Source organism: Eurypyga helias, unplaced genomic scaffold (assembly GCF_000690775.1).
Source record: "Eurypyga helias isolate BGI_N326 unplaced genomic scaffold, ASM69077v1 scaffold51644, whole genome shotgun sequence".
NCBI lineage: Eukaryota > Metazoa > Chordata > Aves > Eurypygiformes > Eurypygidae > Eurypyga > Eurypyga helias.
Window position 1 is genome coordinate 442 of NW_010245374.1, and position 12,190 is coordinate 12,631.

The 12,190-nt window shown below is 39.6% G+C and overlaps 1 protein-coding gene across 1 annotated transcript; it reads right to left on the bottom strand.

The window, feature by feature from the left end:
* Positions 1-474: 474 nt before the first annotated feature.
* On the bottom strand, positions 475-10,710 carry LOC104504903 (DNA mismatch repair protein Msh3-like; the record flags this gene model as incomplete). The annotated part of the gene is made up of 7 exons (XM_010150022.1): positions 475-641; positions 1,580-1,725; positions 2,991-3,108; positions 3,854-3,970; positions 5,264-5,386; positions 9,329-9,552; positions 10,587-10,710. Coding segments are annotated over 7 exons (1,019 nt in total), but the record flags the coding sequence as incomplete, so codon positions are not given.
* Positions 10,711-12,190: the final 1,480 nt, after the last annotated feature.

The window sequence follows — 12,190 nt, forward strand, 5'->3', positions numbered from 1 at the left end:
TGATCAATCACAATGCTTCCAAGTTTGTATCCAAGTTCAAGATACCATAATAGCACAAACAGAATGAAATACTGGTTGAAAAGTTTTTCATATAGAAAAAAACCCCACAACTTTCATGCCTTCATCATAAAAACAAACAAGAAAAACAGCCATGTAACACCACTTCCAGATCCCAAAGTCCATGAGCTCTGAAATAAATCCAACAAACCTAAATGAAAACAACAAACATTTAAGTTCAGAAATCTTTCATAGGCCTGGAACAAAAGCCATGAATTTCAGTCTAAATAAAATTTAAGAATGAGTGCCCAGAACTCAGTGGAATTTGGGGAATCTTCAACCCAGCAGCAAACTACAGCCAATCTGAAACAGGCCTGTACAGAATTACACATCCATGATTACTTCTGGATCTAAATTCTATCAAAAGCTATGCTGTAATTAAAATGTAAAAAAAAAAAAAATCCCTATAGAACATACCTCATGGAGGTTATACTGTTGATGAGCTTTTCAGATTGATCTGACAGGGTAGATGGAAGTATTATTTCAACCGGCTGCAGACGCAAAACCCGACTCTCTAATTCTAAGCGAGATGCACAGTCCCGAAAACTGTCAAAAACTACTTCTCCAGTAGTTGGTTGGACTGCCTGTCAAATTAAAAAAAAAAAAATTATATATATATATGCACTGCATATTTAAATTTTCAGGGAGCATTTCAGCCACTCAAATTGTTAAGTCAAAAAGAAAATTTATGGTGTACAGCACAAAATTATATAGCACCCACATGCCTACTGAAAGTGGCAGATCAAAACACAAAATTGTGTTTTTCAAATCTATAACATGGCGATAACTTCAAGAGACTACCACAGTTTTGTCTTGGTATGTGATAACAATACCTTAAAAATGTAAATGTGCTCTTGTTACCATCAGTACACCACTACCCAACTTCTATTACTAGGCAGATCAATATAACTCGAAGCCTATGGAAGGTACATGCAATTCAGCCTGAAAACTGTCATCCATGCTTTTCTTGTTCTCCCCATCTGCAGTGTGATGCTTAAATGCAAGAACAATCTAAATGCTTCTAAATTAGTGAATTACCAGCATACCGGGTTTCAGTTATCACTGTGTTTTGCCAGGTAGAAGAATCCGGTTTTAATCTTAACCATAAAAGAAAATGGTTACAAATCTGAAGTGTAAACAGTAAGTAAATAAAAGTGTAAGTCTCTTCTCCTCTATAGTATTTAGCAGAAGAGAAAAACGCTCACAAGCTTTAAAATACTGACCATAACAAATGTTTAAAAGTTAGTAAAGCATCTGAACTAATGATTTCCCCATAATTTTTTTTGGTTTTGGTGATACAGAAGGAAAACTACTATCAGGAATAGCCAACTATCAACTCCAGCCATTTTCTGTAGTTTTCAAATATAAAGCCATCAAAATTCACACACAGATGGTATGTTACCTAAACTGTACCTTGTTACAAACCACCAACAACCACCCATCCACCAACAAAAAATGAAACAGACCCCCAAAAACTCCACACAAACCCTAAAATACTGATTCCGCTGTGAAACTAACTTACCATAATGCCTATAACAACATCACCTTTCTTCCTGTCTTTTAAGTTTTCTCCATTTTCACAGATACAGAGGAGGTAGTTATCAGGGACATCTGCTGTGACCTCTTCAACACCTAGAGATTCATCTAGCTTCAGCAAAGGGTTCACATGTAACAAACATTAAGAAAATAACACAGTACACAGATTTTGGTAGATTATTATTAGTAGGTCCTTCCAGATCTAAGTCCTTCTCCATTAGATTTTGTGCTGGGCCTTCTAGACTAAAGGTCTATTTGACTTTTGTTATTTTGTTTGATTCCTATTACAACTTTATTGAAGTTCAGATGACTGTCTGCCAGCATAAGGACTAGAGTCAGCAGTTGTCTTCACAGAACAGGCAGTTAAATGATGCACAGATCACATCAGCTCACGCAAAGACCATCTTTGACTATGTCTGTGGGTCTCCCCATTCAAGCGAGAGCAGCTACGTCAGAAGTTAAACCAGCAGCAGATTGTGCACATGGGCTGCTTCACCTTGTCATTTCGAATTCTATCGGCAAACCACATCCATGTAACAGAAAAAATGAAGTGCACTACGTACGCAGCAACTGAAAAGCAGACAACATGCAGGAGCATTAGGTTAGTTGCACTGAAAACTTGCTGCGTTATCTATCCACCAGGTTGGGTCACAATGCTAAACCTGCCAACCATTACAAGGGAGTCTGTAAATATACTAGAAGTTTAAAAAAAAAAAAAATCTCAGGACTGTGTTATCATTTCCCTGATCTACTACTTAAATGCAAACTCACAGACATTAATCTAATAATATTCTTAGCTCTTGGTATCTAAGAAGTGCTAGTTTGGAAAACTAAAGAAAAAAACATGAAGTAGATAAGGCAGGAAATAGGAAAACAAGAACTGTAAGAAATAAGAAAATAACTTCACTGGTTAAAAGCTGTTTCTACCTAATTTTTGCACTTTCTTTGTTATAACAATCAGGAGTTAATTACCTAGATAGACTTTTAACAGTCCATTGATTTTATCACATTATTTTCACTTAAAACAAATTGTTGACACCAGTCAATTTTTCTTCCTTCCCACTCTCACAAATCACTAATCACATTCTTAATCTGGTGAAACACCCAGTTGAAGACAAGACCTACAGAACACTGTAAACTTGACAAGTCCAGTCTCTGACCTCAGAAAGCAACTACAGTAAACACAAGCTCTGCTGTTTCACAACAAACCTAAAGCCCTGAAGAGGTTAAATTCTTTATATATCCAGCACAATGTTTTACCATAACATAAAATTAAAGGAAGTTTATTTCTTGCTGCCACTCTCATGTCAGCCACTAGCTACTCATGTTCCACCTAGGTGGTAATACTAGAATTATGGCCTCTTGTACAAGAGAGAGAGTGTGAAACCAAAGGATATCTTCTCCAATAAGCGTAGACTTTGTGTAGAGAGCAGTCAGTTTCCGGCTGAAGAGAGAGCTTTTATTTCCTCCAGCAGCCTTTAGTGCTGCAGTTTCCATTTGTTTTACTACTCCAACCTACAGGCACACAGGACAAGAAAGAATGTTAACTTTTCAATAATAAATGATTTTTTTTAATTATTTTATAAACTCGGTGATCTTTTAGGATGTGCAAGCAGCAAGTGAATCGTTAAAGCTGAACAGGAAGGGCAAAGGCTAGCATCAATCCTACTAATGACTCTGTAAGGCACTGCTTTTCTTTACACTCTATCCACTTCTAACTGCCCCCGTGCTTCCTGTCCTATTTTGAAACGATTTAGCTGAAGCTCACCACTTGCCAGAGAACAGTTGCCGCAATCAATTTAACAAGTTATTTTTCTCTTAAGGAGAAAAAAAGAGGTAACAACAGAAAGCCACAGAATCACAGCAACCAACAACAGGAAGGAAAAAAGAAAAAGAATATGAGCTGGGATAAGAAAAACAAGGATGTGAGGAAGAATAAAAGAGAGAGTGAATATATAAATGTATTTTTATCAAATGCAACAGCTTGATAAAAAACTGAGAGAAGGAACTGTTCTAGAACTCTTCCAGAACACATGAAGATGCTTGTCTGTAAAGCAGAGGAAACTTAAATCTACTTAGATTTCATGACAGTCACCAGAATAAAGAAATCGAAACAAAGGAAAGTTAGCCATTTTAATTGCAAAAATAGGTGAGAATGAGTTTCCCACTTCTCAGCTGAAATAAGGCTCTGGTACAGCAAGTGCAAGTTATTTCAGTGCTATTCTGTACTTAACATCATTAAATAAAAGCCAGGGGTTACCTTATATCCTTTTGCTACAAGTCGCCGCACGTGGACAAACAGTCTGTGAGTGGGTATACTGGCAGTCATAAAGTTATGATCCGGGTGACAATAGATGTTGAGCTCTTTAGCTGCAATCTGCAAAGTACAAGAAGAGTTAGCCAATAGTTCAAAATGCGGTACAGCTGCTCATCTCTGTAGCAACAGTCATGCACTACTACAATTAAAAGTCCAGTGTCGGAAGGAAAACATTACAGGAAAAATCCTAGAGAGCTGGGCCCCTCCACCTTCCTGTACCGGCGTGTTGCCACAAACAGGGGCTTCGCAGGTCACATTATTACACTGCACCTTCATCTTTACCACTGTGAGGTAAATCACCTACACAGTACACAAATTCTGCAACACAACTCAAAGAATGGAATCATCTTCATAACATTAAAAATGCGGAAAAACCACAGTTAATTTAACTGTTGTTATAAAGACGTTACTAAGCTAGCTAATCAACTAAAATACTGAAAAAAATCAGTATCAAACAGCAGTGGAAATTAAGTACTTCACAGAAAAAGAGTAACAACACTTGTTAAAATGTGACACTACAACATGTGAATTCTATTAGCTTTTTTGCCCCTTGAAAAAAAGGTAGGTGTCAACTGATTAGGGAAGCAGGAACTGCAGTCAAACACTGAACTGTGTACCTGGACAATCTGTATCTATTTCTGAACTGTGAGTGCACCAGCAAACGAGTATACAGATTACACAGCACAAATGTGACCAGGAAAATTAATTCCCAGTAACTAGGCAAAGTTTCTCACTGGTTTCAAGTGTGGAAGTAGCACAGATCAAAGGTTGGTAGCAAGGATTTTTGGACAAATGACAAAAAAAATCATTATGAACCATTTGAGCTGTCACTTTCAAGTTATGTTTGTTGCAAAGTACTCTCCAGTTGGTACACATCTGGCATCTGTAGGTGCCACACCTGAACATGCATCCAAGAGGCTCCCTCCACTCAGGCTACATCAGCTATATTCATCTACTTTTACACCACTTCCTTCACTGTCTTCCAAACTGAAATATTCCCAGTAGAATTCTGGGCTGTGATAGAGAATTAACCACTGAAATTTTTTCAACTTTAACTCTGACAAGTAATTATTCTAGGACCTCATCTTAAGTTCTCAATATGCAGGATAGAAAGCACTACCATGATTACAAAATAATAAATGCTGTTTTGGTAAAAGCATATGAGTAATGGATAGTCTTCAATTTAAGCGTGTAGAGATTTTTCATCTTGATTTCATATTAAAAAAAAAAAACAAAACACCACCAACCCACAAAATTTATCCCCCCTCCCAGTCTTCCTTCTGGAGGTGGCCACAGACCTAGTACGACACTAACATAATGCAAATATCTTTCCATAAACCTGGCAAAAATTACCTCTGCATCTTCTCCAAAGAAGCGATACTTGTATCCACATTCCACACACAAAACAGCATCCTTATACTGTTTCTTCATTTCTATGAATTGAAGTTCTAGGGGAGTATAAATGGTTTTGGTTCTCTTATTAAGATTCACATCTGAAGTGTTTTCAGTATTTTCATAAGACTTAAAAGATGCAGAAAACTGACTAAGATCACAGCGTAACTCCTCCTGTAAATAAAAGATGGAAAAGTATAGTTAGGAATTATCACATAAATCAATCACCCTTGCAGGCTTTGATTCACACTGAGCTAAAGATTGTTCTTACAGCAAATAGCCCCAAGGACTGCAGCAAAACTATTAAAGTAGTATATACACCATGCAGTTTATTTGGAATTAAAAGGAATTTAGAAGTCATCAAAGTCCAAGATTTTGCATCAATTATTAGACTTGCTTTACAACAGCCCTCATATCTCAGCTGAAATAGATCCCTGATGTGTCCTGAGCTCTCAAGAGACATGCAGGCTGCAAAGACTGTGCAGTATAAACTGGCCAGATATAGAAATAAGGATGAATTACCATGCCAATTTACAGATGAGAAACTGCAGCACAGAGATTAATGTTCAAAAAAACCACAGTAAATCAAGAAATAAACCCATTCAGTAAGAGTCTCAGTTCACTGTCTCAAGCATCAAAACCGTATTTCTTCTCCAGTCTGCCCTTCCCACATAAGCTCAGCAAACCTCCCAAAATAATTTATTCTTTAACACAGAAAATCTATCATGATTTCTAAAACCCCTAACAGTTAAGGCTCTGAGCCCACTCTCTGCAATTTATCATTTACAATGACCTTAGGTAGCCTGTGCTACTCAAGCAACTTCAGGTCTACAACTTTGTCTTCTGTCCTGCAAGCAGAGTGATGGATACAGACTTTCAGACATGCAGTGAACAAAACTGATAAGGTACACTCCACTTACAAGGTCCCTCATCAAGTACTGATAAATTTGGTTAAAAAAAAAAAAAATACAAAAGGCAACACCTTCCACAAGTTTTTAAAGCCTATGACTACACAAAACACGACCAACCAGGTTGTGCTGTGAGTTTCTGTATCTGCAATGAAATCCAGTAGACTTCCATTTCTAGAAACTGTCTCATCTAGATTACGAGCAACAGTCAACTGACTGTTTAGAAGCAACGGTAACTCAGAAGAAACAGAGAGATAGTACAAGTCATATACTTTGGGTCATGGGAATGTACAAAGAATGAAGTTGGAAAACACTGGGGAAAAAAATAACTTATCTGTATTTTTAACTGTGAACTGCAAAATTCCCAGAACTTGCACACATAACCCATTTGACAAGCAGACAACAAAGCCCAGCACAGACAAAGCTGTACCATGCCTAGAACTCAGATGGCCCCAGGTGCTTTGATGTCTGCAAAATCCTCAGCCCAGGGGTTAAGTGGTCTCCGATCCAAGGTCTGTGCCAGCCACTTCGTCTCATTTTACAAAGAAATCGTGGTGACAAAGCATGTGTAGTAAGGTCATGAAAGAAAGTAAAAGAAGTAAAAACACACATGGAAGTTGAATTGTTAAGATGGTTTTAAATTAGCAGCTCAAGGAATTCAGAACAAAATTACTCACATTAGAAGCTTGTAACTCTAAGAAAAGCGAAACACAAACATCTACAATGAGCCATTCCAAGGAAGGCAGGCCAGCCCTTCTCCATCTGACTGCCTGGACAGCAGAGATACAGCAGGAAGAGGAAGGTGATAGTAACACTTTGTCAAGCAGATCATGAGTCCTCACTATCTACCTGAGTATGTGAAGAAATAATTACTCTTCACTTTTACTTTGCACACATCTTGCTTACAGAGTCTCTCTGCACATGGTTAAAGCTGACCTGCCTCGTGATGGAGGAAGGGAGAGTTAACAGCTGTCATGATCTCACTACCTACGACCCACTGCACCCAAGCGCTGTTTGGCAACAAGTATCCAAGTGTATGAATGTACTTAGGAGTATTGATATAGAAAGCACGTTGGTGTTAGTGCACTGGAAATAGATTTTGGAAAGGGAAGGCAGAAATACTGCAACAGCTGATACATGGAAGATTAACGCACAGGTCTGTTCAAAGACAGAGAAACCTGAATTCTGCAGGAACACCCACCTTCGGCCCACAGGTTGGTAGAGGGAGGGTTGCACGTGCCTTTACTCACCAAAGACACCCTTTTACTGCAGTTACCAAAACACCATCATTTTTAGCAGACACATGCGGTCTCCAGTGTTACAGAAGAGAAAGTCACAAAGATAAAAGAAAAAATACTCCCCATGCATGTTTCACATAAATGCATGCATAAAACACATACATTTTATAGTTTTGGCATTTATAATTGGTTCTCAAACATCTGTGAGGCATACTGAAGTGTGATTTACAGATTGAATCAGCAGGGACAGCATCTGGTGTCAATGTAACTGGGTAGACAAAGGGACAGAAATGAAGAAGTTCCAGGTAGACAAGGGTTTGAGAAAGAGGAACAAAAAAGGAATCAGTTTTCTGTGTTCTCCATCTGACCACACCTACATAATCTCAATCTCTTATCACAACAGAAATACGTTGCCACAAAACACTCGCTTCATTATTCTTACTTTGATCTGATGTTCACACAATGCAGACACCTCAGTTTAAGGTCATGACCTTCAGAGAAAAGTCAAATCAACTACACAACCTTTCAAACCTCCTTCCTTCAAAAAGCCAGATGTAAAGCTTTGTTAAAGAGCAGCTGAGTCCTGTCGTGGTTTAACCCCAGTTGGCAAGTAACCTCCACAGAGCTGCTCGTTCACTCCCCCACAGTGAGATGGAGGAGAGAATCAGAAGAGTAAAATGGAGAAAGCTCATGGGTTGAGATAAAAACCCACGGGTTTAATAATTAAAGCAAAAGCCACACACACAGGCAACGCAAAACACAGAATCCATTCACCACTTCCCATGGGCAGGCAGGTGTTCAGCCATCTCCAGGAAAGCAGGGCTCCATCACACAAAACTGATACTTGGGAAGATAAACGTCATCACTCTGAATGTCCCCCCTTCCTTCTTCAAACATGTCCCCTCCACTTCCTTCTTCCCCCAGCTTTAAATGCTGAGCAGGATGCCATATGTGGTATGGAATATCCCTTTGTTCAGTTAGGGCCAGCTGTTCCAGCTGCATCCCCTCCCAACTTCTTGTACAACCCCAGCCTGCTTGCTGGTGGGCGATGCGAAAAGCAGAAAAGGCCTTGACTGTGTCAGCAGTGCTCAGCAGTAAGGTAAACATCTCTGTATTATCAACACTGTTTCCAGAACAGTTCCAAAATGTAGCCCTGTGCTAGATACTATGAAGAAACTTACTCTATCCCAGCCAAAACCAGCATAGTCCCAGTGCAACAACACCACAGTGAGCCATGAGATGCTTTTTAGGACCTGAATACTTCAAACTGAGCAAGGGGACCCCAAAACCCAACCAATTAACTGACATTAATTAGTCCCATAATTAAAGGAGAAGCAAGGTACTACTACTTGTATCATAAGCTGATGAGTGTATCATAATGATAATTTTTTATGGGAGGTACATATACCTTCTGTGGATGAAAACAAGCAGTATCTTTAGTAGTCAGATTTGTTAGCAACTGAATTGAGTTACATCTCAGTAATAATTCTAAACCATATTTTTGCAAAGAAAGCCTGTTTTCAGGAATTTTACAGCCCATACCAAAACTGATAGCACTGAAAGAAAGCTGAGCCAAGGGCCACACCACACATTTGTTATTACAGTGTTATAGGTTCATTCACAGCCACAAGATACACTGCCAGTGTTTCTGAAAAGAGCAGTAATGAGAGAGCACTGATATCACTGAAGAGCTAAAAGAGGCATTCTGTTCACCCTGCTAAGGGTTCCAGGAAAACGTCTGTACACAAGCACTGGTCTACTGGGTTCCGCTGTGTTATTTGGTGACAAAACACAAAAACACAAAAGGCGTCTTGTGCCAAAGCTTGCTTTTTTAAGCCATAAAGGTAATATAAACAGCAGTGGACCAAAGCTCTACGTACCTTCTGAGAAACCTTTGGGCTCGTGTTCCAAGACTGAAGAGGGTTTTTCAGTTCTGAACTTCTCCCAGTAATACCAGGACATTCTTCCAAACTCAGAGATTCTTTCTCCCGAAAACTATCCTCATAGACTCTGTTACACTGCTGATCTGAATCACTGTAGAATTCTCTCAGTCTGTCTAGTGTCTGTAAACATACACGGGGCTTTTCACACTTCTGAGGTTCTTCTTCAGTAAAAATACACAACAAAAACACATTAGCAACTGATTTTCTAAAACAGAATGTCTACACGCATGACATCAGTAAGCAGAGAATGCAATCATTTTGCTCTGTTTCCCCCTTACATTCCTTCTTCTGTCCCACTGCAGTATTTCTGCCAGCCTGACAATCGTACATGTAGCCAGCTTGGTTAACTTCGCTGGAAAAATCAATACTCCCCACTTGTATGCTTCTCCATACACAGGAAAAGAAGCACAATTATTTTCTGGGCTAATAACTGCGAAGTCACAAAATTAGACAAGAATAGTGGAAGACAAGCAGTATTTTTCAGTACAGTTTTTAAGCAGACAGTATTGCTAGTTGATGGTGCCTTAATGATACTTCAAACCATCACAACAACCAACTGACTACAATTCCGTCTTTGGAAAGAATTAGTCTCCATAATTTTTTTTTAATGAAGTGAAAGTGTAATGAACTTTACATTCACTGATTTGTTTTTCTACTAGCATCATTAATTTGTTAAATTCTTGGTTCAAAGCCAGAGAGCGCACAGGCATTTTCAGTGTAATTAAGTGGCTGTCATTTCACAGTCAAGAGCGCTGCATTAGAGCTCTCTTCTTTAAGGCAGCCTTTAGGTACAGCAGTCACACAGCAGACTCCACCAAGCTGTCAGGTGTCAGTCATGCTCCAGCCTGAGTCTGAAGGCAACCTTCAGACAGACCTGTTAAACCAACACATAAAAGGAAGTTGCAGCATTTCTGCCTGGGCATCTGGACTTCATTGACTGAGCAGCCCGTTGAAGCTGAGTCAGCTGAAGGGGATGTGCAGAGTAGTTCTGGAGCAAGGCTCAAATACCTAGCTTCTGAGCCACCAAAAGGTGCTTTAACAGTATAACTAGTATGCTCATTATGGCTCTTCAGAGATGTACCTTACATTCAAGACACAGTTCCTAGAGTATCTGCCAACAAATTTTTTACATTGGACAATGACAAACTATTGATTGGGTACAAATGCACTGAAAGTTTGGTTACAGGCAACTCACTTTTATCCTGAGCCTTCAGTGGGTTACAGATGTCTTCTAGAGTAATTTGTTGTGCCTTGGTCTTCTTTTCACAGATTTCATTGCTTTCAGTTGATGTTCTCCTTTTCATGCAAAATTCAGAAGCCTGAAATATGAATTAAACGAAGTTCAGTTACTTTGTATCTTGTATCTACAAAAGACAATAATACACCCAAAGATTTCACAGACATAAAGCAAAATGCAAAGTTAATTTTCAAAATATGAAATCCCTAACTACTTTAACTATCTGCATTTTTTGTTTATAAAATCGTTTGTCTAACATTTAAGGCTACAAGAGGAAGAGAAATAGTGCATTCTGTGAACAAGTCAGCTATTGTACTAGAAAAGAAACACCAGCAGCTACTCTGGCTTCAAAAACACAGCTTAGAGCTATTTCTGTGGCAGAGAACTGAACCAGCACTTAACAGACTTTTCCATCCTAACACACACTACTAGCCTGTGTCTGAATCTTTTCTGCAAATCCTCATTCCCACAGTCCAGAGGCTTCTTCCTGACAGGTACTGGCTATTCACCTCCAAGAAGCACTACTTCCTATGGCCTACAGCTCGATGGTGGAAGAGTATCTTCTCCACACCATCCTGGATGTATTCATACAGGTTTAACAGATTTTCCTACACTATCTTCAAACACCTAGCTAAGCATCATCCTGGGTTTGTATAAAATACAGTACTTCTGACTACTGCTCCTTAGATGGCTTTTGACACACACACTTTAACACTTTGTAAACAGAAAATCCTTCAATTTGTTTCATCACTGTTTGACAGAATGCAGAAAGCATGACCCAGTATAAAGACATAACTTGCAACTGCAACAACACATAACCACACTGCTCTTTCACTTTGCAGATAAACACACCACAGCTGCTTTTGGCAGCTTGCATCCACATCTCACATGGTCATCTCAGATGGCTTAAGTGTATTAGTAAGGAAATTCAATTTCTTCCTAACTAAGCAGGAGTTCCACCCTCAACAACTAATTCCATAACCTCTACATAACTATCCATATGCCCAGCCCACATGAGTGGCAGAGTTCCCTTCCAAGTCCACTATTATATACCACCAGATTAACATTAATTAGGAAGCAGTTTTTCTGCATGGACAGAAAGAAGCAATCACACCTTCTGAAATACATTTGGACCAAAGATAATAGAAAAGGTTGACTTGAGACACAGTTGAAAAAAGCCTACAGCTTTGCGGGGCCAGAAAGGGCTACAAATGTGAGACCAGAAAATAGCAACTGGGAATGAAATCCCATTGCTAAGAGACAGCAATTTTTTTCCCGGCGGTGACAGGGCGAGGCTGCTGGATCACTGCAGGCTACCTTGGCCTTGCACCCAACAGCAGACTAAGAGCAGCCTGCGCCCCAGGATGCAGGCCGCAAGCTCAGCCCATTGCACGCCAGGAGGCAGAACCTCTGCCACAAGTCCAACACTACCAGCAAGGGGCAGGAAGCCCTTGTGACACAAAGCGGCACGCTGGCTTTGCCAAGCTCGCCGAACCCACGTCAAGCCCGAGTTCCTACAAAACGGGCATATGCTGGCGGTTTCCGGAAAGCCCCGGCATCGC